General features: G+C 43.9%; 1 protein-coding gene across 1 annotated transcript in view; it reads right to left on the reverse strand.

Annotated features, from left to right (window-relative positions):
* The window catches only part of LOC121081093 (ubiquitin-conjugating enzyme E2 R2), a 57,473-nt gene extending 33,806 nt beyond the window's left edge, over nucleotides 1-23,667 (reverse strand). Inside the window, exon 1 of the mRNA XM_040579787.1 lies at nucleotides 23,444-23,667. Within this exon, the coding sequence (XP_040435721.1) occupies nucleotides 23,444-23,620 (177 nt within the window). The 5' untranslated portion in view covers nucleotides 23,621-23,667. The remainder of the gene's footprint in view (nucleotides 1-23,443) is intronic.
* Between the last annotated feature and the right edge of the window lie 821 nt (nucleotides 23,668-24,488).

Consider the following 24,488-nt stretch of genomic DNA (forward strand, 5'->3'; position numbering starts at 1 on the left):
ATATCACAAGCTAAACAGATGCTCTTACCTTCCTTGGAACCAAACCACCCTCTGCAACCCTCTGGTCACCTAATTCAAGAAAACTTGCCTAACTTCATTAACACATACAGCCCCTCCCCAAAATGTAGGCAAAAAACATCAGCTGGAAGGCTTTTTACCTGGTAGTATTTAGGTTTTGTAATTTCAAAGTCCTAAACAACCCTGGTCACCTCCAACTGAACTATTAGACCCCTAGCTTCTAGAGTAGCCTAAACAGCCTAGAATAGTCTAAAATGCAAATTTATTTCAGGTCCTATATGCCATTTTAGTCTGCCACTTCACAGCCCTGAAGTGTTTATCTGTCCGTACAAAAAGATGCAAAGAAGACACTAAACCAACTACTCACACTCCTAAAGTCAGCACTTAAGACTCCTGGGTTCTACTCAGAGGTTGCTTTCAGAAAGCTGACTTTAGCCCGGTATTCTTTTTCAATGTGCTACACAGTCCAAGTGGTACTTAACCAAACTGCTAAAATGCAGAATAAAAAAAGGCTATGAAGGAAACTTAAGACTTGCAAGGTTAACTGAGAAATTAAGTGATTTTTCTTCCTGCCAACATGAGAGATCAGTACAAAGCTGCACTGTGTATTCTCCATCAAAATGCACTGCACAGACCCCAGGTGAATTTCCAGTGTCCATCTCTGGGGGACAGGCTGCCACTCTACACATTACTTTCAGCATCTCATCTGCATGTGCTGCTAATTGTTTGCAAAAATGCCTATATCCATTTACAGGGGATGACCAAACCATACTTAAAAGCCTTTCTTTTGTTGCTGTTTATCCCCCTCAAAATTACACAATGCAACTTCAGCTGCTTTAAGGTTTTTATTAAAACCTACCACACAGTGCCAGGGACAAAACTGGCCAAAAAAACCACACAAAAAAAGTGGACTGAGCAGACATAAGAAATTGTGATTTAGTGTATAAATCTGTATCAGAAGGACAAAAAGTTAAAATATGACAGCTTGATTCAAATATCAACTGTTTGGAAGTAGCCTCGCATTAGTACCAAAACCAGATTTAGAGATTCTTTCAAGATAATTTTCCATGTCAGCTTCACTGTGCTGTAGCATAAAGAGCCTGTCAAGAGTGACAAGACATTTTAAAATAAAAATGTTACAGTGAACTCACTGAAGCAAAGCTCAAGAGGTAGTAGACTGTGAGCACAGGTACAGACTAGTTTCAAAGGGAGATTCAAGATAGGGCTTGGACTTCTCAATTGAAGAATGATATTTCAATTCCAATAAGTATTGCAAAGAACAGGCAGCATCCTTTTAGACTTTGTTACGGTTTTCCTGGAGAAATGATGGTAGAGTCTCCACACTGGTGATAAACTTCTATTGAACTAAGTTCAAAATATCTGTAGAAACCTGAACTTGTGTCTGTACCTTTCACACTAATAAAGGTGTCTTCCTCCTCCATCTGTCTTTGAAGAACATCATGTTATCTTCTCAGTATCAAGCTTGCTCACTACTGACATACCTTCCCTCCACAGCTACAGACATGTGAAGCAGCAGCTATTATGATGTCCATGTCGTACAGTTCTGCTTGTGCACAAATAGCTGCAGTGTACCAACTGCTAAGGGAAACAGCAAAGCACTAGAAGCTCAGTGTCAGAATGGTGCCAGAGCTTGTTAAAAAAAGTGAGGACTAGCAGGTACTGTAAGAGCAGCTAACCAGTTAGACACCGAGCAGGACAGCGCAGGGTCTCAGATGAGCACCACAACAAATGTGTCATCATATTAGGACACAAGTGGCAATCCGAATTACTATGTCAGGTTATTAAGAACTAGATGCATGACAACAGTGCAGGCAGCATTGTCACTGGCATTTGAATCCCCCAAAACTAGAAGTGCATAAGCTGTTGTTTCTTACTTCTTACACTCAACTACAGGTCTGATAAATCCTCGGTATTATAGCTTAAGAAATACATTAGCATCCAAACACTACAGAAGCCCTAAGCAAGTAAAGAACAAACCAGCACAAGTCACAGCACAGATTTCTCCTTCCACCCCTCCCGGCACCACCATTCGTGCAGACAGCTAACAGACTAGCCAGAAAGTCCCTCATTTTAAACTTAAATGGCTTAATATGGAAGAAGTGACCACTTAGACTTAGTTCTAGAGTTAAGTGTCAACAGTTTAGGACAGGACACACTTAGACCAAGCAGCCACTTTGTTCTTTCAGTAAGAGTGGGACTGCACACACAGGAAAAAAATCCCAACCAGGAGCCTTTGGCTACTGCTGAAATCCTGCACTTATGCCTGCTACCTCTTACTAGAAAGCTCATGACAGGGCAATTTTGTATGCTGCCAGTTGTGGGTTTAAGTGTTAATAATCTGTTGGCAATCTGAAAACTGCAGACATGCATGCATACATATACTCTACCAGTACTTTTGTTCTCTGGGAATAAAAGACATACCGAGGGTTCTCCTTCCTTTTCCATCCTAATACACATAAATATCTTCGCAACTGTAGTGCAGGGGGATGGCAGCAAGCAAAAATAATATAAGCAAGTCAACTTTGTGACTTGCTTGCTTTAGTGATAAAGATAGTCAAGACAGCAATTTTTGACCAGGCTTTGTGATCACCTGATTTACAATGTAGAGTTTAAAAATCACTGCTTCAGCAGCACATGTACCACCTCTATGAAGCACAGCATTAAGATCCCGTGCCTAACGTTTTGGGAGAGTGGAAGAAGCCTGCTCTTACAGACTAGTTACAGCAGAAAAATACCCATCACCACTCTTCAGAGTATTCTGGGCTTCCAAGAGAGCTCTAATTTACTTCTATTTACAAACCTCAAGCTGTACAATAACCATCATTTTTGCAGCTTAATCAGTAGCCACAAACCTCTTACTGCATTTGTGAGCTGGGTTAACTTCTCAGGTTTGAAAGCACCCTACCAAGTCACAGCCTCATTGCACTGGACATTACACAAGCAGTAACACATATCTTGTCCTTAAAATATGCCAAAAGCACTGACTGCCTCCTGGCAAAAGGAGACAATTTTTAAAATATGCTCATTTACTCTCATTATGTAGAGATTAGCCTCATTTGAGCACCAGACTGTTTGCTGCTGAAGTTACTCTGCAATACTTTCAGCTAGCATCTTCCTTATAGGGCATCATTCAGAGTATCAGTATACGAAATCAGAAAAAGAACTATCAGATGCTGAAACTAATACCGGACCACTAGCTAAAAAGCCAGTTCCAGGTGCTTTTAAAAAAAAAAAAAGCACACCAAAACCAGCCAAACAAAAACCTCTGAGTCACTTTGAGCTCTGTAGGAAAAAGTACTTTCTCCTGCTAGAAACAAATATACTGGCAGCTTTCCTACAGATCTAGTGTATTTTATGGCTTCAAAGTGTTTCAAAACAAGTATCTCGAAGACATCTACATAATTAACTATTGCTTAGTGTTGCTCAGCAAAGTCACATCATCTTCTCAAGACAGAAAGCTTGCAGAGAGAGATACAAAGGTTGAATACAGTGGCTGTTTGCAGCCCATATTAACAGCAAGCGGGACAACATTTCAAGCTCAGTTCTGATCTTACCCAGAGGGAAAAAAAAAAAAAAAAAAAATATCGAGGAGTTGGATGCTGGGGAAGTGATCTCAGGAATATCCAAGCAAGACAGACACAGCACAAGATCCTTTGTGTTTGCTGCAATGCTGCCCAACCTTTCAGGGTACTATATCTGCGGACATCATATTTCATATTTCACACAGGGCCATTTTACTGGCTGCAGCCATCAGGATTAAAATGCCGTTATTCCCCCATCAGCAGAGGAAGAAAAAAAAGTTCTCAGCAAATCCAAAACCAGGTAATCCATACTACACTCTAAACTGTATGTGCTCCAGAGCTCACATTCACTGTACAATCGCTTCTGCCCTAGGTATTGCTGCCTGTATTATAGGGCTTTTTAATGGTTCTGCTCTAATCTCCAAGATAAACATACAAGGCAGCATATCTAATTATATTTAAGGTAACACATAGCTCATTTGCTTTAATTTTCATTAGCTTTAAACACAGCTAGCGCAATATCCGATTAATAATCATGGAAGTCTGCATCGTTAGTTCATTATCCTTACAGGTCAGTAGTTTAACACAAAAAGCCACAAAAGCAAGATTTTTAATTTGCAAATTAAACACTGGCTGATCTGACATTTTTCTACGTGTTATCACAGGACACTAAAGTTGCTTCCAATGTGAAATTATGTCTTTAAAATCACAGCTTCATCTAAGAGACAACTGACTACAGCAAGCTAATGAGAAAATTTTACTGGAAAAACCTAAGCATAGGCAAAAAAAGTTGGCCAACAACAAAGTGTTTAAGGATGGATTTTAAAGTCATCCTCCTGTTACACTGATTTTCTCCCATGAATATATGGCTAGGCACTGAGCACAGAATAGGAACTGGTTAAGGCTACCTCCTTACCCCATATGTAACATAAGTGTCCCCCAAAAAGATAAGAATCCTGCACTCTCCAGAAGATATTAATTAATAGCTTCTTACAAGTAGCTTATCCTTTGGTTTTCAGTGACATGATAAGCATGACAAGGGTAAGCATGACAAGTCTGATGCTTGCAAAGTGCATCTCAAGAGTCAGTGCTGACTAGGGATCCACCCCAGGGAAACTCAAGGTCTAAACCCATGATTCTCCATGTGTTCTTTCTCAGCAGTGCTTTGTGACCTGCCCGACAGAAGGGACTAGAAAGGAAACACCTTGACATGTCCTGAATATTGAACTCTGGGAGTTTAATACTGAACAAAGTTACATACAGGTATGTGCATCAGGCTGATTCAGGGCCTGAAATCCTGTACGTGACCACTTCTACCACACATTTCGTTCAGATGATTGTCCTATTTTCCTCAAAGAAAAAGCTAAATTAGGACACCTTATTCAGTCAGCTGGCGCTAGGGCACTTGGCCCAAAGGCACTTAACTTGCATCCTCCACCTTCTGGGTGGATGCCCTACCCTGAAGGGCATTAAGCACAGCTCTCCAGCTTTCCTCTTGGTGTCAGGCCACTGCCCAAACAGGAATGCAAAGGCCCAGACCAGAAAAAAAAAAAGGAACCTGACTGCTCAGGGCTTGGAAAAAGCTGTCAGTATTATAAATATTTCACACTGGAAAGTGAGCTGATAAACAGGAGCAATCCCTCCTTCCAGCTGAGCACCTCAGGCTACAGAGGCATGTTCCCTCACCACTGGCTGGGTTTCAGCCCTACCCCACTTACACAGCCAAGAGCCCAGGAGGCAGAAGTTTCAACAAGGGAAAGGAAAGATTCCTCAGTATAAACTCAGTCTGATGACTACGTTATGCCCAAAAAAACAGAAGATCCGGGCTTAGTCCCTTCAAGATGAAGGGGGAACTGGACTCATCTCCAAGCAGTAAGCCACGGCTGACCAGTACTTTTGGCCGAGAGCCACATATTAAAATTCCTTGCACAAGCCAAGGCCCTGAGGGCACAGTTGTCCCCAAGCAAGAGCTGGCAGAATCCCTCCAAGTCCCACTACAAAACTGGGCACTTAAAATAAGTGGAGCACCCCTTTACACCACTCTTCTGTACTAAAGTTGTGGACACTTCAGGCACCTCTGTACAATTTTAGTTCTTTACCCTACTTACCACAGAATGCACTAAAACTGTGATAGAGTTACAAGGCAAGATCATATGGGATAAAAATACTGCAACAAAAGCATAGCAGGGATTATTTAAGAAGCCTGTATTACTCCTTAGCTTTAAGTAGAACTTTGACCTTGAACAACTAAACTTGCCTAGAACAAATGCATCTGAGAAAGGAAGAACAAGGAATCAAAATCACAAAGTGAAGGCCTCTCCAGTAGTCTAGCAAAGCTAAACAACCTCCAGATCTGACAACCAAAATGTCTGAACACCAGCTACCATTCCTCCTTTATCATAACCAGGTGTAAACAGAGCATGGTTAAACTCAGAGTAGCAGAATGGGAGCCAGCAATGCAACTCACAAGTTAGCATGAAAAGGGACACAGATGCTTTTTCTTTGTGAATGTGAATCTTCCTACAAAATACTCCATACCTTGGGAAGGAGGCCATCAAGAACTCTTAAAAGGCCTGTCATGTCAAATGGGAACACAAGAGCTTTGAAGACAAGCTTAGGAAAAGATCCAAGCTCAGGCCTGGCAATCAGGCTGATGGGAGTATCCGTATTACCAACAAAAAAGCCTAACAGGTCAGCACAAACAAAATTCCAAAGGTTTGATCAAGAGTTAAGCAATACAAAACCCACCTGTATTTTGCTAATTATTGCTAAGCAACATTAAGGCCAACAGTTTAGTAGAATTCAAAAGGGATTAGGCATTATATTGGTAATAAGAACTTCCACAATTACATTAGCTAGGCTAAAACAGTTTATAAAAGCATTAAAGGAGTACCAAGCCTTTTGGCATGAGTCAGCCACTATATTATAGACGATTTGTTCTTTCTGATTATTTTGCTTTGTGTAAAGCAGTACAAACCATGCCCATTGTTCTAGCAACTGTTAGCTAAACTGCAGCAAGGATCAGTCTACAAAAATAAAAATCAAACTAGATTTCACTTGCTCAGGTTCAAGCTTCTCTAGTGAGCTTGTTCCACTGTATATTACGTTTATCTTGGAATAAAAGCAACTCAGACTAAACTTTAGCTAATCTGTATTCACAAATGTTTGCAACACATTAAACTAGAATTGAGACATTTCAGTCACAGAAGTTGATGTGGCTCACCCTCAAAACCAGATCATCACAGTAAAACACTTAAGTAAGCACTTTTCTACTGATTTCAGTAACCAGCTACTACCTGAAGCTGGGGGGGGGGGGGGGGGGCGCGGGGGAAGGTCTCTGACCAGGCTTGACTTGTCCTGTCTTAAAACAGATTGATCAGAGAATCTAGATCCTTCTCCATTCAGAAGAAGGTTTGTCACTGGTAGTAGGACTACTCACTCAGTTTGGAAGAGTTTAACCACTTTTCATACCTGTGACTCCCAGGATTTTGGCCAGTGCCAGTCTGTTAAGACTGCTTAAAGATGTGCAGAAACCGAATATTTTTAGCTGTCTACCTTCCTTGCACCTACAAAAAAGCAGCTTAATCTGCCATTCTGCTTGTTTTGGCTGGGATAGAGTTAACTTTCTTAACAGTAACTAGTATGGAGCTATGTCTTTGATTTGTGCTGAGAACAGTGTGGGTAACACAGGGATGTTTTAGTCATTGCTGAGCAGCGCTTACACTATGTCAAGACCTTTTCTGCCTCTCATCCCACCCTACCAGCGAGGAACTGGGGGTGCAGGAGTTGGGAGGGGGCACGACTGGGGCAGCTGACCCCAACTGGCCAAAGGGATAGTCCATACCACAGAACGTCACACTCGGCATATAAAACTGGGAGAAGAACAAGGGAGGACATCGGGCATTATGGCATTTTTATTCCCAAGTAACCATTACATGTGATGGAGCCTGGCTGTCCTGGGGATGGCTGAACACCTGCCTGCCCATGGGAAGTGGTGAATGAATTCCTTGGTTTGCTTTGCTTGGTGCATGGCTTTTGCTTTACCTACATAAACTGCCTGTATCTCAGCCCATGAGTATTCTCACTTTCATCTTTCCATTTCTCTCTCTCATCCCACTGTGGGGGGAGCAAGCAAGCAAGCAGCTCTGAACTTCAGCAGGGGCTGAAGTTGCCAGCTGGGTTAAGCCATGACAGTCCCTCTTCCAGGAAAGCAGGGCTCCACCGTGCCTAATGGTTACTTGGGAAGACAGATGCCATCACTCTGAACACTTCCCCCTTCCTGCTTCTTCCCCTACCTCTATATGCTGAGCGTGATATCCTATGGTTTAGAATATTCCTTTGGCCAGTTGGGGTCAGTTGTCCCAGCTGTGCCCCTTCCCAACTTCTTGTGCCCCCCCGCCCCAAGCCTGCTCGCTGGTGGGGTGGGGAGGGAGGCAGAAAAGGCCTTGCTGCTGTGTAAGCGCTGCTCAGCAATGACTAAAACATCCCTGTGTTACCCACACTGTTCCCAGCACAAATCCAAAACACAGTCCCATACCAGCTACTGTGAAGAAAATTAACTCTATCCCAGCCAAAACCAGCACAGCCATTATCCTCATGAAATGGCAGAGGATTCAGACAAAGGAGCTTCATTACCAAGTCATCTCCAGCTGAAGTGTCAGCTACCATATGCTTTCTTCAGAAAACCCAGACTACTCATGTGCCTAGTTTACAAAGCTCCCTATATCAAGCTTTACTTTGACAAGAGGGTTGTTTTGATTGTACCATGCCTTTTTGGAACTTTTAGCTGTTAAAATAATGAAAGTAGACAGATAAAGATTAGCAGATCCAAACAGCAGAGCAGCCCACTACAAGTACAGAATTCAAAGAGTTTACACCACGTGATCCAGGTTTCATCCCATACTCCCCCACTCTTTAAATATTCTTTGCCCACAATAGGAAATAATTTTTAAAGTCTACCACTCCACTCCCAGGGGTGATTTGTGTACCTTAATCTGTTGAACAGTGTCAGATGAAGTTTCAGAAGCCTTGAGAAGTCTCTAGTCCTATATCTGACATTAGCACTTCTAGTGTAAGAACACCTTGAAAGGTCAGAGGGAGATGCAAGAAAGGTTAAAAGCTTAAAAACCAGAAAGGGGGATATTTTTTTTTTTTGCATTGCTCCTTCACAAAAGCTACTCACGAGTAAAAAACTACCATCAGTATCTGCAGTACACCAGCAACTGCAATTTTTTACTTAATATATCATTACTGCAGAAACTCATGTCACTCGCCAAGGAAAACTTCCCTCTAATTTGGCAAGGCTTCAGAAGTCCAATCAAATATTAACTGTAGCGCAGGCTTGAAGTGCTAGTAGAGAAAGTTAGAAGAGATTTTTGCCCATGCTAAAAACACATGGCTAAGCAAAAATAGCTGGTCAAATGATCAAAGCTTTCAATGAAATAACCAGAGGACCAAACTGAATCTGCATCACAAGAACATCAAACCTGCCTGTTATCCAGACCACTACCAGTAGAGCCAAGTAGCTTTTAAACATGCCGGTAAAAAAACCCAGCCCCCCATATGGGAGTGACTGTTCCTGTATCTGTAGGGTAGGATTTTTCCTAGGGAAAAAAAGGAAAAAATGCGATACATAATTGATCCTGTCACCAGTTTTCACTGCTTACTGCACTTTGCAGCAAGTAGCAGCTTATGAGTTTTCCACTTCCATTTCAAGGAAGCTTTTGACTACAACTTTTCACAAGTTACTACACAAAGAGAAGCTCAGAAAACAGCTATTAAATGAGAGGCAGAAAGCATACACACTTAGACTTCTGTAACTTCTCCGAGCACCTGGTGTTCTGCTTAAGATTCAGTGCCTGTAGAAATACCTGTCATAGCTGGCAGTTACAAATATGCTTGTGGCAGCAGGAAACAATTGGCTCAAACTCCGCTTGTTTTATTTGGTTGCGATTTCTCTGAGGTTTGCTTTTTGTGCCAACATGAAAGAGAATTAAGTGCTCCATAAGGAAAGTAAAAGATTAAAACTTACAAGTTTTACCTGCAAAACCACAGAACAGCATGTGCAATCATGATTAGCAAAACACACATGGTAAGATGTCTCAGTTTCTCACCCAAGCACTGCAAGGACCCAAAACAATCCCTGACACAGCTGCAGCTTCTGCAGTTTAACTCTCACATGGAACACAATTCTCATACTTACACCTGCTTGCATGCAGGGTTTATTTTGCACTCTGTTTTGCTGCAACATTTGTATGCCTACATCAAACAGTGGAGCTGCAAAATGAAGCACGCCAGTAGTACCTGAATACACCACATTCATCAGCCACTTTTTTGGGGAATGAATATACCCTGGGAGGTAAGTGTTTCTGCAAGATCTTGCTTCATGTAGCAAGAGGGCAGCCAGGCACACTGTCATCACAAGAGAACCACCATCAGGGTTGCATTGCTCCTGGTTCTTCTGTCAACCCATCATCATTTCTCAATCTTAACATTTGCCAGCTATTTTCCTAGAGATATTTAAGTGACTGCAGTTGCCAAGACAACCGCTTCATCAACACCAGCACCTCAGCTCATCTATCTTGGGCTCCCCTTCTGTTCACCATGACTTCTAGGAAATCAGCTGCCAGAAACAGTCATTTTGGAATCTGGCTTTTTCTCTTTTTTTAAGCTTTTAGTAGCCTTTGAGATCTTCTGTCCTAAGAATCGCAAGTTCCTTTCATAGAAATAGATTTGTTATAATTATACCCTTAGAAGTGAGGTTTTCTGTAAAGCTGGAAGAAGTTTGATAGCTTAAATTCCAAGGCACTGAGGCAATGAAGAGGAAGATGCAATCACAGAGGTATACATCCAAACCAGGTTTGTGCACGCCTATGCTGTCACTTTGAGTAACTCACTGAAGTCTCCTTCTATTTTGTTTTCTGTTACTAAGAGAAGCAGTCAGTGACTCAGTATTTCTTATAATACTTATGAAACTAAGCTAGGCCTTGAAATGCACACCCATGTACGTGTCTTTAAAAAAAAAATCACAGAACTTCCACAAAGAAATTAATAAGTGGATAATCCCCCTAGCTATACGCATGTTTTCACTAAGTGAGGCTTAAGCTGTCAGACTCTACTGCTGCGGCAGCCACAAAACCTGGTAGCCAATTCAGCTGAACTCTGCAAGCAGCTAAGTACTCATAAGATGCAATACAGTTTCTAGGAGCTTCACAGCAGTAAAAGTAGGGAAATATGACACTGCACTCCCCTTCCCCCAGTCCATGTATTTAGACACAAAAAAGGAGGCATCACAAGAGCTTTGATGAGAATTTACATCTTCCAAAATACAGGATAACCCAACCAAACCTAGCGTAACTGTTTGTTAAGTTCTACCACTAAAGCTACCAGTGTCTTTGTACCATCAGCGTTTGAAGCTATATGAAAGCAGCTTCCCAAGTTTGTGTCTTCAAGGTCCTCACTGCTGTGACTTACAGATTTACAGCTGCAACTGGACTAGCTTTGCATCCATTAGCACAGATACTGGTAGCAGCCTAACCATGGCAACACGGGATTAAGCACAGGCTGAAAAACCAAGTCATAAGCTGGGTCAATTCACAACTGGTGTTAAATATCTTTCTGTTGCTACCAGACCACTACTGTGCTTGAGACAGGCCCGAATGTGCCATTGCTGCAATGCAGGCATACTTAAACACTATAAAATGATCTCAACGGTTTAGTACTGTGAACATTGGTGGTTTGCCATGGTTGACACAGTGTCATTGGAGAAAGCCCTGAGTATTCCTTTCACTGTACCTATTAATACAAGGTTAACAAAACTAGAGTAGGAAAAGACTATATTCTGCCTGAATTTCAGACTCTACATGGCAAAAGCATTAAGCTATGACCAAACATTATTTCAGCAAGTAAGTGTTATACAATGGCATTTATCAATGCATTTATAATTAAAGCAAAGCAGCCTCTGGCAGTCAGAAACATCAGCTTTCCTTATAAAAGGAAGGTACCTGTAGGTCAGTTGTGCTGTAGTTTTCTATTTAAAGTGCTTGCTAAGTGTAGAATTTGGCTTTCTGCCCATGTGTTTTAAGCTCAGTGGTGTGGCATAGCCTCGGTAATTGCACTTTGGGTGACAAGCATAACAGAACTCTGAGGCATGTCAGTAAAATACTTTAAACCTCTGTCTTAACTTACTAGAACCAAATCTTGCCCTGCAAATGCACCAGCTCCACAAAGCACCACACCAGGTTGTCTCCCTGGCCACGCTACAGAGCTGTGAGCCGTTTCACACTTCCACATTTGACATCAAATCCTACGTGCCAGTTTCACTATGCTGAGAGGCTTTATTTTGAGCCTAATCTTCAAAGCACAGGAGAGAAGACCGGGGCCAGCTGTAGTAGAAGGGTACAAGGAGCAGTTAAGACAGTACAAGAAAGAAATCCCAGAGATGGGAGGTAAAAAAGCTGGCCATCTCCGAAATCAGTGCAGATCCCTCTGACATTTCAAATGATGAGACAGCCATGGCATAGCTTTGCCTCCTCCAATGAGAAGTTTGCCCAGATTCTCCCCAATACGTTCTTTCCGAGAATTATTTGTGAAGCCTGCATAGCATACCTCTCCCCCAGTAAGCCTACATACCCAGGCCTTGACTTGATGGCTTTCTGTTCAACACCCAGAACGTCCCCCTCCTCCCCTCCAGGTTAGAGTTACACAACTCCAGCTTTACTTTTTGCTCTTGGAGAATTGCTGCAGCTGCCTCATGGACAAAGTCTGTACAGAGGAGTGTGACTTGTCAGTACATCAGGATCTGTACTAGGGCGCTTCAGGAAACTGCTCAGGTTCTTATTTTGAAAACCCAGGAATAAGCAGAAGTTCTTATTCCAAAAATCTCTTTGCATTCATGCTTAACCAGCCTGAAAGTCAGTCACTTGACAATTTCTTCAGCTATTCTGAATATAAATATTGTACTTGTAAACATACAAGTTGAACTTGTTTTGGAAGAAAGCTTTCCCATGTGCTATTTATAAAAAGCAAAATGATTTTACCTACAGATTTAGTCAACTATGCTATTATAAGATATATCCATTTTACATAAAAATGTTAATTTATCCAGGGTCATGAATACAAACCGTTATAGATAGAAGACTTCTAGTTGCTATCCTATTCACTAAATTACTTACTGCTGTCAAAGAACATTTTGACCCTACCTTACATTCAAAGCTGCACAAAGCCTCCATACTTTTACATGACTCTTCCAATCCTAGCCCCATGTCCTTCAGATGAACACCTCTTACATTCACCAACAGATCTAGAACAATGCATTGTATTGGCTCTCTCATCCTGTTTGCATAGCATCCACAGACTATTCTCAACAAGTGCCACGCTTCACCCACACAAAGGGCCTAACAGATGATGAATTCTGGCTTGTACATCCCTTTCACCCAGTCTAACATCAGATTGTAGCAATTCACATTTAGAGTAAATGTGACACAGCAATATTTAATAGCTTTACCAAACAAAGCTCAACTAAACATGTACCGAAGAAAGCTCGTTGCCTCCTACCTAGCAGGAAACTGTTTAGGTGGCCATAGAAGCACCAAGTAACAGACACAAACCTTTCTTTTAGGAAGCTGACTTCCCATAACCCTCTCAAGTTGACATCGTCTAGATATTAATCTGCACATTACGATCTAAATTCAATGCACCAACCAACCGTTAACAGTAGGCTTTAGCCTCAGTCTAAATTTTGTCATCCTCAGTTTTTCTGCATTACTACAGCTGCACAAGTTATGTATCACATAATAGCAGTCTAACAAAATCGAAGTCCTTTCTGAGAATTGGGCATCTCCTTCCTGCTGCCATCATTATGGTAATCTGCTATAAAACACCTCCTTCATAGTGTTGTTTTGTCTTTTTTTTTAATTAGAAGGAGATTTAGAATAGAGTTTAGATGACAACAATGCAAACCCCACTATCTATACAGAGTTTGTTCCAGGAAACATACTGTATCTATTCTTTCTTTACAGAAGTCACTGCTCTATACTTAAGAGAAGGGAAGAAAAACACCAAAACTTACTTACACCCCCACCTATGAACTAATGCACACTGAACAAAAACATCTAGGACATCACAAATAAATTGGTGCATGCAAGAGTTAAAGATACAACAGAACTGATGCAGATGCCAACACCTGAAAAGTTTTTCTGTCAACTAGTCTCTAATCAGAGCTTTGCCACATTTGCTGAACTATAACTCACAGGCTCACCGTCAAGCTTACTTTTGTTTTAATAGCAGAAACCAGCCATCTTAGAAGTAGGCAAGTAAAAAATACTTCACTATTCTCTTGGAAACAGGTGAAAGTCATCCATGTGCTCAGCAAACTGATAGCTGCTGAGAGGAAGATGAAACAGAACAAGACTGAGACACCAGGAACTCTAATCTGGTCACACACGGTGACCTTCTATCAGCTTTCAGTCACATCCCAAAGTACAGTCGGTCCAGTATAGGAAAAAAGATGAAGGGAGACACCTGAGACAGACTTGGATTCCCAGAGAACAAAGAGGCAGATGAAGAGGACTGGCAGCATCACGATGACAGGCCTCTTGTGGCCAAGCATACTAGGACCTTCCTCCTTGCCTCTGCCACTGCACAGAGCTGACCCCATAGTATGTGGCATTACGAACCCAGACAGCAGGCAAGATCTCAGGTATGGTGCATGCGCCCAAGACTGCTGAAAATAAGGCCACGTGACATTCCATTGCACGCCTGTGAGGCCTGGGAACAGGCAGTGCCATGCTTTGGGATTTATACCCACTACCCTCACCCCAACCTGACCTGATCTACCACTCAGCATCACACCTACAACTGCCATCAGGAAGCTCTCTGGCTAAGGCAGGCAGCACATACCTACAGCAGCCAGCCTAGCTGTGGTCTCCATGGACAGGACCATTAAGCAGCATGGCTTTTCACAGCTTTTGTTTATTGCCAGCCTGTTACTGAATTGCCCCTTGGAGGCAAAATACGGTCCCTGGTTGAAGAGCCCAAGCATAAGCATATCACTCACACCAGAGACATGATCCAAAGTAGACAATATTTAGTAGGCATGGGATAAGCCTGTAAATTGGATGAGAATTAACAATGATTTGTCCAAGTTTAACATTAAGCAGGCTGCTTCAATCAGTGAAATCAGAGTACCACCTCCGACAGCACTAGAAGCCAGACTTATTCCATAACATCCAGAAGAAAATGTCCAAGACCAGCAGCTTTCTAACCCCGTCTCTCCTTAGCAGCAGCCAATACAACTATGATCTCTTTCCAACTGGAGTATAGCCATGGATGATATGGGTTCAAGACCACAAACGCTGCTATTGCCATTTAAAATAAACCTCCAGAGTGACATGCCATGATGACCCTGCCAAGGCTGGCCTTTAGCTCCTGATGAGTCTGCCCATAAGCCTCTGAAAGTCAAAACAAACTTCATTGTTAACAAATTTTCAAAAGTAATCCAGCTGATTCCAGAATGTTGAAGTCCCAATGTTCACAGCCTCCGTGAAGTCTACCCCACCTATCCAGCTTCCCCCAGGGGTGCTGCTATTGCTGTATTTCAGGCCAAAGCCAGCCAAGCTTCTTCTAAACAAATAAAAGAATTGCTACCGGGGGGGGGGGGGGGGGGGGGGGGGGGGCGCGGGAAATCAGTTAAATTTCACAGAAAGCATATTAGTTAAATTCTGAAGCGCATAAGCTTTCAGGTTTCTGGCAGAACTGAGAAATGGAAATCATTCCATATGCTGGTCTCAAAACTTTCATTTTTATATGCTCTGATGGAGATCATACAGCAATATAAAATGCCTGGTTTCATTTAGAAGTTCTTTCAAAAAAAAGTGACAACAGGTCCTCTAAAGAGAATTGTTTAAACATGACTGTGGTTGTCTCAAGAAACAGCCACTTGACACAGAAAATTATACAAGAGAAGAAACATTACCATCATCCACTGAATTTTCAACAAGAGTTGAGCCTCGATGCCAAAAAAAGTGAGGTCTGGCAGAGATCTCACTGAACTGGCAGTATCATTAAGAACAGACAAGGCCTTTTCTTTCCACCTTAACTGAAAAGAGCCACAAACCTTCATCTGAAACATCTGGGTATGGGCATCTTGTTACCACATGAATGACAAATTAGAAGGGATTTAGATAATGGCTACAAAGACACTTAAAAGGTACAGAAAAGACATCAGCCTCTCAAGTTATACTGCTCGAGCACCACTGAAAGGCATTCAGCTACTAAGTGTGGGTACAGTTACTATCCTGCAAGAGAAGTGATTGGGAGCACTCAGATGAAATTTGGTTTTCTTCAATACATTATAAGAATCTCATTCTTTTAATAAAGGTGAGTGCTTTTACAGATAGTTGTTCTAGACAAGATATGCAAACACTTGCACACCAGTGTAGTTTACATCCATGAATTAGAGGCTTATAGGAGCAAACTTTATGCAAGAACAAATGAGTTTTCACGGAGTATTGTAAGTCAAAGCTACCCGACTGCATGGCTTTTGTTTTGATATGACCAAAGATGGTGCTGCAGAAGTGTTATTTCAGCCTTTGCCTAGATCTAACAGCAGAAGGTTTCTAGCTTTGGAGATGTCTAAGGATTAACTTAAAACCAAGATTTTTTTGCACAATGGACAAGTGTCTGTCATGCAAGAATTGACCCAAGTGGCACAACTGGCTAAACGCTGGTTCTTAACACTGTTCCAATAGTCTGGCAAAGAGTTTTGCATCTTAACCCCTCCAAACATTTTGCTACCATGAACATTAAAAAGTGTCTTTTAAATACTTTAACTAAGATACATATTTTAACTTGGGGAAAGAGTCTCACAACTATTGCAAATGTGTCCCTACTACTATCAGCCTAAGTTTCATCTCCCAAGCAAAAACCCTTTACCTGAATTTCTAAGTTACTTGTGTAATTTTAAGACAATAAAACAGATCAATGGGAACACATCATGTCATGCTTTTAATACTAAAACCTTAAGGAGTAAGAAACAGCCTGTCTGCCAGGCAGCCTTCTCTTTGTTAATCACAAATACTGTGATATCTGCAAGTGTCACCCACTTAAGACAGCCCTTTTATGTTCCCCTTGTTCTTCAGGTGATTGCTTTAATTAAAAACCCAAATATCCAGGAAGTCTTAAGGTCACATTTCTTCAAGTCAAGCAAGATTCCAAAATATCCTACATGCACCCCAACTCAGTAGCTTTATAATTTCTTCTATTTGTAGACAACTTTGGGCAAATATTTATGCATTTTAAATGTTTCAGGAAGTGTGGAGATAGGCAATCAATCAATTAGGCTCATCTTGGCTACTAGTGCTTCAGGGGAGGGCACACAATGCCAAAGTTATTACTATTAAACTGGTCTGGTGAGATGAGACATTCTCAGTAGGTCACTACCACAAAAGCTTAGTAAGATTAACTGCAATTCCTCTAACTCATAATGCTGGATAAAACACTAAGGTTTTAAAAATGAAGTAGCACTCTGGAAATAGCAAGCTAATTTTGTGCACACCTGTATGTGTATGCACACATCTGATCATGCACAGCCCAAATTACAAGAGGAGCTGCTACATTATGAGTCACATAACCTCTAGTGCAGCCACATGGCAGTCTATCTGCAACTGCTGCTACATTTCCAACTTTTAACACAGTTACACTTCAGTTCAACACAAAATCTCCACCATTTAGTCTATCCTCTTCATTACCATGAACACCTGCTGATGACCATAAACTACACAGCCAAACCGCATGTCAAAGATCAGAGTTAAGGTTCTGCAACCTTTTTTTCCTGGCATTTCCTACCCTCTAGATACAAGATGAGCACCATGCAGTAAACCTGAAGTGCTATTAAAGAGAAGATACCCCATGTGAATATATCACTGTGTAAAATAGCAGGCAGCATAAGCGCTACTTCAGAAACATCAACCTAAAAACGTGTTTTAGCTTTTGAGAAGTTACAGATGTGGTCCCACACTCAGACACTGGCATAACATCACTGCAATACTGGAGATACTAATGGATTTACACAAAAAAAAAAAATCAGAAAAGACACCCTTCTAACGCCATAGTCAAAATCTTCCGCTAATTCCTATAATGTGAGACAGTACTAAAGCTAACTACACGCTTTTAGTTACTACCTCCTGAACAGACAGGCAAGAAATTTCAAGAGGCACAGTTCTTTGCATTGTTATTCAAGACAAAAAAATCACATTGTATTTCACCTTATGCAAGGATCATTCTGTGCAAACTCATGTAAAAAAAGCCAAACAATGGAAAAATTATGTAAAGTGAGAGCACTGTGCTTCCAAACAGAAAGCTTTCCATTTTCACTCTAATGGCAGAGGTGGACTGTGCTACAGTTCTCCTGTTGCCATACAGGAGAACCTAACTGCACATGATCTTGTATTTTCGGGCAGTATCAGAACTGGAAATCACTACTGTGCTTCTTGGCATACACAATAACCCTACCCAGATCAGAAGAGCCCGAGGGAAAGAAAGAAAGGACCGGGAGCTGGCTGCCACCATCACCTTGCCCGTTTCATCCTGAGGACAGACTGCTGTCCGAGAGAGCCTACAGGCTGGGTGTGTTGTCTGGGGGGTTCTGTGGCGCCCAAAGATGTAGCCATCCAAAATGCTCTATGCAACAGCAGAGTGAGGGTCAGTCAGGTACTCCCCAGGCCTGACAGAGATCATAAAAACGCTTATGATCAGTGAACCAAAGTCTGAAGGTTCCTTGCCTCCCTGCCTGCAGACAGCTTAGCGGCTCTTTTGCTTTGGAGACAGCCTGCTCTGAATGGGGGCTCTTCAGACCCAGAGCAAGAAACTCCAAGCCCTATTCACCCACAGTTTTGCATCAAACCTCTGCTTATTGGCATCAATGATACCTAAAGGCAATAAAAATAGAAGATTAAGTACACTGAGCAACAAGCTGTGGAGCATCTTGCATTGCAGAGGCCTGCAGAAGGCAGCCTTTGTGCTGAGAGTACTACACATTTTTTCCTTGGCACCAAGGCATATTTTTATGGAGTTAAAACAGTTAGATAATTCTGAGTGCTTAAGAAACTTCTATTTGCTTAATTTTAAGCTTTCTGGGAAGTAGCCTACAATACCAAACTTTTAAACACAGTGCTCGTTCTTGCCATCAGTTATCCAAAAGTTCCATATTGATTTTCTGCTCTGAAAAAAAATTAATCCCATATTGCAAATTGCTTTGAAATCAAAACAAATCACTTTGAAGAACCTGAGATCCAACAACACAGAACTCCAAAAAGCACATGGTTAATGAGTTCAAAAAAGCAAGGAAAACAATGCCTTGACAAGTATTTAGTCCCCAAATTACTTGAGAAAACTAATCATAATGCTTGGGGTATTCCCCCCTTTCCTCCAATTTATCTGTCAAGACTTGCTCCTTCAAGTAGCAAAAATACCTTATGGAATAAGTTGCCTTAAGAACTATCAAATAGCAACTCTAATAATGCCGTTAATTTTTCTTGTTTCCTTTCATGTTAGGTGCATTCATTTTCACCTACCCAGCCTGCATCACCTCTGAAGGAGCTTTTAATATTGACTCTTGCTCTACATTAAACATGCTTCTTGACACAGCATACTTGGTCAAACCATACTTCTGGGCAGCACTATGTCTTTAATAATGACATTTCTATTTGTGTAATTTCTCACTTGCACCTTCCCCTGAAAGGTTGGCTCCCAGCACAAGAATACCATTCAACTATAAAAATTAGAAGAATTTCCTTTTTAAAAAACAACCCAAAGCTGTGACACTAAGGTGGAACTGCACCAGACATCCAGAGCTTTGAGTAAGCCACCAGGAAACACTTTCCAATAGTTCTGCAAGTATCCTGAAAACACAGCTTGATTAAAGCATTGGGCAATAGTTTATCAACATCCAGGCTCTGAAGGCCCAAACATCAAAGAAGTCCAGTGTCTTACAAGGCAGACAGAGAGATGAATCAATGGTCAACTGAGATGGTGAAAGTTTCACCCCATGCACAACCCTCAACCATTGAAATCTGTCCCAGTTAGCACCCATCATCACCAAATTACAGCTTAACCTTTGTTGTGGTGGTCCCCATTTACGCACCAGCTGCCAAAATTGACAGTGAAGTTCACCTGCCGTAGAGCAAAGCCCTCTCAGCTGAACGGAAGATTCCTATAGCATAAAGGTGGCATCGATGAACTGCTCACACATAGTTCTGCAGATGACAGCACAATACGGTTCTCTACTGCTCAGGCACTGCTGGCAAAACCAGAAAAAACATATTCCCATTGTTTCCAAAGCAATTAAGAACTACCACATAGCCCAGTGGAGCCTCATCTAAAGACCTGTCTTATCACACCATGTCCTTCCCAGCTGACCTGAGAAAGCAGCAACTGGCACTGTCTACAACCTCAACATGAAGCATTTCATTCTGAGAAAAATCTTTCCTTTTTCTCTCAAAAAAACTCAGTAACTGAATCAGTTGCAAGCAGATCAATCATCTTCAGACACATGAAGTTTACCCACCTTTCACCCTTAAACTCTGAAAGAGTCATGAACCAAGAATTAAGTTCACTTACTGTAGTCAAATACCTGTAGCCCAACACAACCAATCCCGCCAGAAACTTCAGTCGAACTGGCAACTTCTTGCCGAGAGCAGCTGAAGGAGAGACATTTGCTCTTATGACTGGACTTTTTTGGAAGACAATACATTACCGATCCAGAGCTACAGCAGCCATCAAGGACTGAGAGACGACAACCACAACTCCTTCCCTAAAGTTGATAATCTGGAACTTAAGCATAAGGTTTCCCAAGACACTATGTAGCTATTCAGCGTGACTGGGAATAAAGCCACTAGGTAAGGCAAAGGTCGATAAGCCTCCACTGCAGATGTTTACCTTCAGCTGCTCACCTAAGCAGGGGCTTGCAGGTCAGGACTGCTCCAGCCACTTGCTGATACAAGCTGCTCTTCACACAGTGGTTGCTTCTGAAGGCTGCTGCCCCTACCATCTTAGCCAGGAGGTCCGAAACTATGAAGTACTGCAGCAGACCTGAGTGTGCTGTATCAAGCTGATAAAATATGTTTAGATGCTGCCCTTGAATTTTTTAAGAAGTCCCTGACTTTATTATAGCCAGCACTAAAGTACTGATAACCTACCATTTAAACAAACACTTAGGGGGACTTGTTTTCTGCTTCAATTTATCAAATGCTAGAGTTACAGGATTAGCAACTGAAACCAAAATCTGTTGAAATGCTGAAGCAGCTTTTAACCACAGTAGCCCCTGTCAAGGAGGTGCAAAGAAAGCACTTCCCTCATTTCAGTTTATTCAGCTAGTTCAACAACCCAGAGAGAAAGGCTGTACTTCAAGAATAAACAAGGTGCCCAAAGCTGATGTTGCCAGCTCCAAGAGCACAAATCAAGCATTCGTATTACTGACCAGCCACCACTAACACTTTCTTTAAGGTCACATTAAACACAGGTTTCCCTCAAAATATTTATACTTGAGCTTAACTAGAAACCTTTGTACTTTCCCTCTAACACCCATCCTCAAACTGCACCTCAATCAGCAGCAGATTCCCGAACTCATCACTATGATGTTTAAAAAAGTTACATCCTGCAATTGCTTATTTCTAATCCTGCTTACCTCATCTTAGGAAACTAAAAATACTAAACAAGATGAACCTAGATGTTTCATCAAGCCAAGAAATTTGAAAAATAGATCGGACACTGATCTGAACCAGTGCTGACCTTCAATATGCTACGAATGTATCACAGAAGTCACCCCACCAAATAAAGTTTAGCGTATTAATCTTATTTCTAAACGATTCAGTAAGCAAAGTCTAATACGTCTGAAGGTCTGCCTAAAGGCCCAATACAAAGAAAGCCAAGAACATCACTTCTCAGGACAACAGAACTCCTTCCTAGAGACAGAAAAGGGTCTAACACCACTTTTCCAGCAGCTCAGAAGTTAGGATGCATAACCAAAGATCAAATGCTACCAAAACAAAACACCACCATGCCACAGCTCCTCATGAAGGAAAGATGAGACAGGAACAACATCTGACAGACTCCAGCCATGCTGCTTAAAGGGAATCCCTCTGGTGCGGAGGGGTGAAGGCATCATGAGACCTTAGTCTCCCACTCTCAAAATAAGTATCACAGGATCAGTCAGAAGAATTTAGAAGGCATGACAGTTCAAGGACATCAAATACCACCAAAGATAGCCCATTCGTAGTAATGAGGTAAGGCAACTGGCAACCTTGGCTAAAGCTACACTTGTTAACACACATTCGCAGATTATTTCCAGGCTGCTTCAGCTTCTTTCCAGGAACAATTGCAAACACACAATCCAGAGAGCTCCCCAACCAAACAAAAATATTTTGACCCATTGTGATTTCTTTGAAAAAAAATGGATGAGTAATGTAAGTGCAGGAAGAGGTCACCAAACCATTTGGATGTAAAAATGACCTAGTCACCAACCAAAGACCAGAGTGAATTCCCGAGTAAGTAATAATGGAGGCGAGCCTAAGAATATACACCTATCACACCTACATGAGTAAGCCAGCCAAGTCATTACAAAAGACAAGCCTTGTGCCAAAGCCTTGCCTTCCTTCAAAACAATGAGGCCAAACTGAACGTGACTCAAATCTGTTATTCCCCAAGCTACAGGTTATTTTGGTTTTGTGGAACAAAGCTCTTAAACCTTGACCCAGAGAGGCCAAGAGGCACTGAAGATGTGTATTAGCCAAGCGAAGAGATCAGCCAAAATGTTTTCAGTTTGACAGAAGGCAAAGGGCATGAAATGGGAGATGCAGGAGCTACTACTGAAACAGTTAACTCCTGGGAGAAGTGAGACGAAGGGGACAGTATTTTGCCACAGACCAAGTGGACATTAAGTGCAATGGGGTAGGCCCAACACAACGTATCTTCTGCAGACACCAAAGGTTTTTAATCACTTCTTCTAAGATAAACATGCAATTACTACTCCTCCAGCAGTTTTGAGAATTTAAGTCTGCTCCCTTCAGCTCCCTTCTGGGACAACAGGGCCAGATTTCTCGCTTACTGTATTTACAGGAGGGGAAATGACAAGCACAAAAGTTTTTTTTTTTGGATTAACAGGAAGGCTGACAGAGGAATTGAAAGAGTTTATCTACCTCCACCAATTACGCGATGCCGTAGCACTTTGAAGGCTGCCCTCTCAAAGTTTGGGGAGGAAGAGAAGGGAAAAGCGGGCAGGGGGGCAATAATGTAAAGGAGTCCCGAGCCCGTCGAGCTCTGAGGTACACACAACCTTCACCCCGAATTCCTCATCCTGCACAGGATGCTCCTGCGGGACGAGAGGGACGGCCGGGCAGCCCCTCGCTTTGAAATAAACACACCGAGCGAAGAGCCCCGGGACAGCCGGGGGTGGAAGGAGGGGGTCGCACCCTGCCACGCGGTACCTGCACTCCTCCGGGGCCGAGCCCAGGCAGCGGGGCGGGGGGCGGCTGCGGCCCGCATCCCCCGGGAGAGGGGGGCCCCGCAGGCCCCGGCCGGCTCCGCCGACCGCCCCCGTCCCCCCGCCGCCGGCAGCGGCAGGGGAAGGGCAGCTGGCTCGGTACCACCCGCGGGCGCCGGGCCTGCCCGCCCGCCCTCCTCCCGCAGGCCCCGACCCCTTCCCGCGGGGCGCCGAGGGGCTGACAGCGGCCGCGGGCCGGCCGACGCGCCGGAGCCCCTCCGAGCCCGACAAAGAGGCCCCGGCGGGCGGCAAGGGGCGTGCGCGCAGGCCCCAGCCGCGGCTCCCCGGGACCACCGCGGCGGCGGGAGGCCGGGCCTGCCGGCGGGGCGCGAAGGGAGGGCCCTACCTTGAAGTACCCGCCCTCGTAGAGGGTGTTGGGGGGCCCGAAGATCGCCACCTCCCAGTTGTAGAGGTCGGACTCGTCGACCAGGGTGATGCGGAAGCCCTCCACCGGCTCCTCCTGCAGCGACTTCAGCTCCAGCATCAGCGCCTTCTGCGAGCTGCTCATCTGCTGCTGGGCCATGGCGCGGCGCGGCCCCCGCCGCCCCGCCGCCGCCCCGCGCTCCCGCTGCCGCCGCCCGCCGCCGCGCTGCCCCCCGCCCCTCCGCGCGCTGACGGCCACCGCCGCCGCCACTTCCTTTTGTGACGGCGCCCGCTCGCCGCTGACCTCAGCGCGCCGCGCCGCGCCGCGCCGCGCCCCCGCCGCACGGCCAGCCACGCCCCGCCGCACGGCCAGCCACGCCCCGCCGCACGGCCAGCCACGCCCCCGCCGCACGGCCAGCCACGCCCCCGCCGCACGGCCAGCCACGCCCCCGCCGCACGGCCAGCCACGCCCCGCCGCACGGCCAGCCACGCCCCTACCGGCGCCCTTAAAGGGGCAGCCGTTGGAGGGCGCACCTTCCCTCCGGCGAGGCCTGGGGCAGGGGGGAAGCCACGTGCTGGGGTGGGGGTCACAGGTGGGCACAACAGGACGTGGGTGGCCCCCGCTACTGACCCGCACCGCGGTCAAAAACGGGTGGGTTTTGTACACACAAAGGGTGGGTTCTGAGGAGCCACCTGGTGACCCAGCATCCCTCAAATCCCGGCAGCAGGCGGGAGGGGAACAGGCAGTGACACCCTCCCCCACACACAGCGTGGTTTTTCACACGGCTCCGTGGAGGTGCGAGGCGCTCCCGGCAGAAAATGCAGGTTCCAGTCTTCCTCCCATTGCCTGGCCTGGGGAAGGGAGAGAAACGTTGGGAGAGGTGAGGGACATCGACCCCCGAACACGAGCACACACCTATTCCTTAGCCAGCCTTTAGGAAAGAACATAAATATTATTCCTTACAAAAATAAGAAAAATAAAGCAATGGTCCAGGAGGAAGACGCACGGCACAGCCACAGCGGGTGCA

Source organism: Falco naumanni, chromosome Z (assembly GCF_017639655.2).
Source record: "Falco naumanni isolate bFalNau1 chromosome Z, bFalNau1.pat, whole genome shotgun sequence".
Taxonomy (NCBI): Eukaryota; Metazoa; Chordata; class Aves; order Falconiformes; family Falconidae; genus Falco; species Falco naumanni.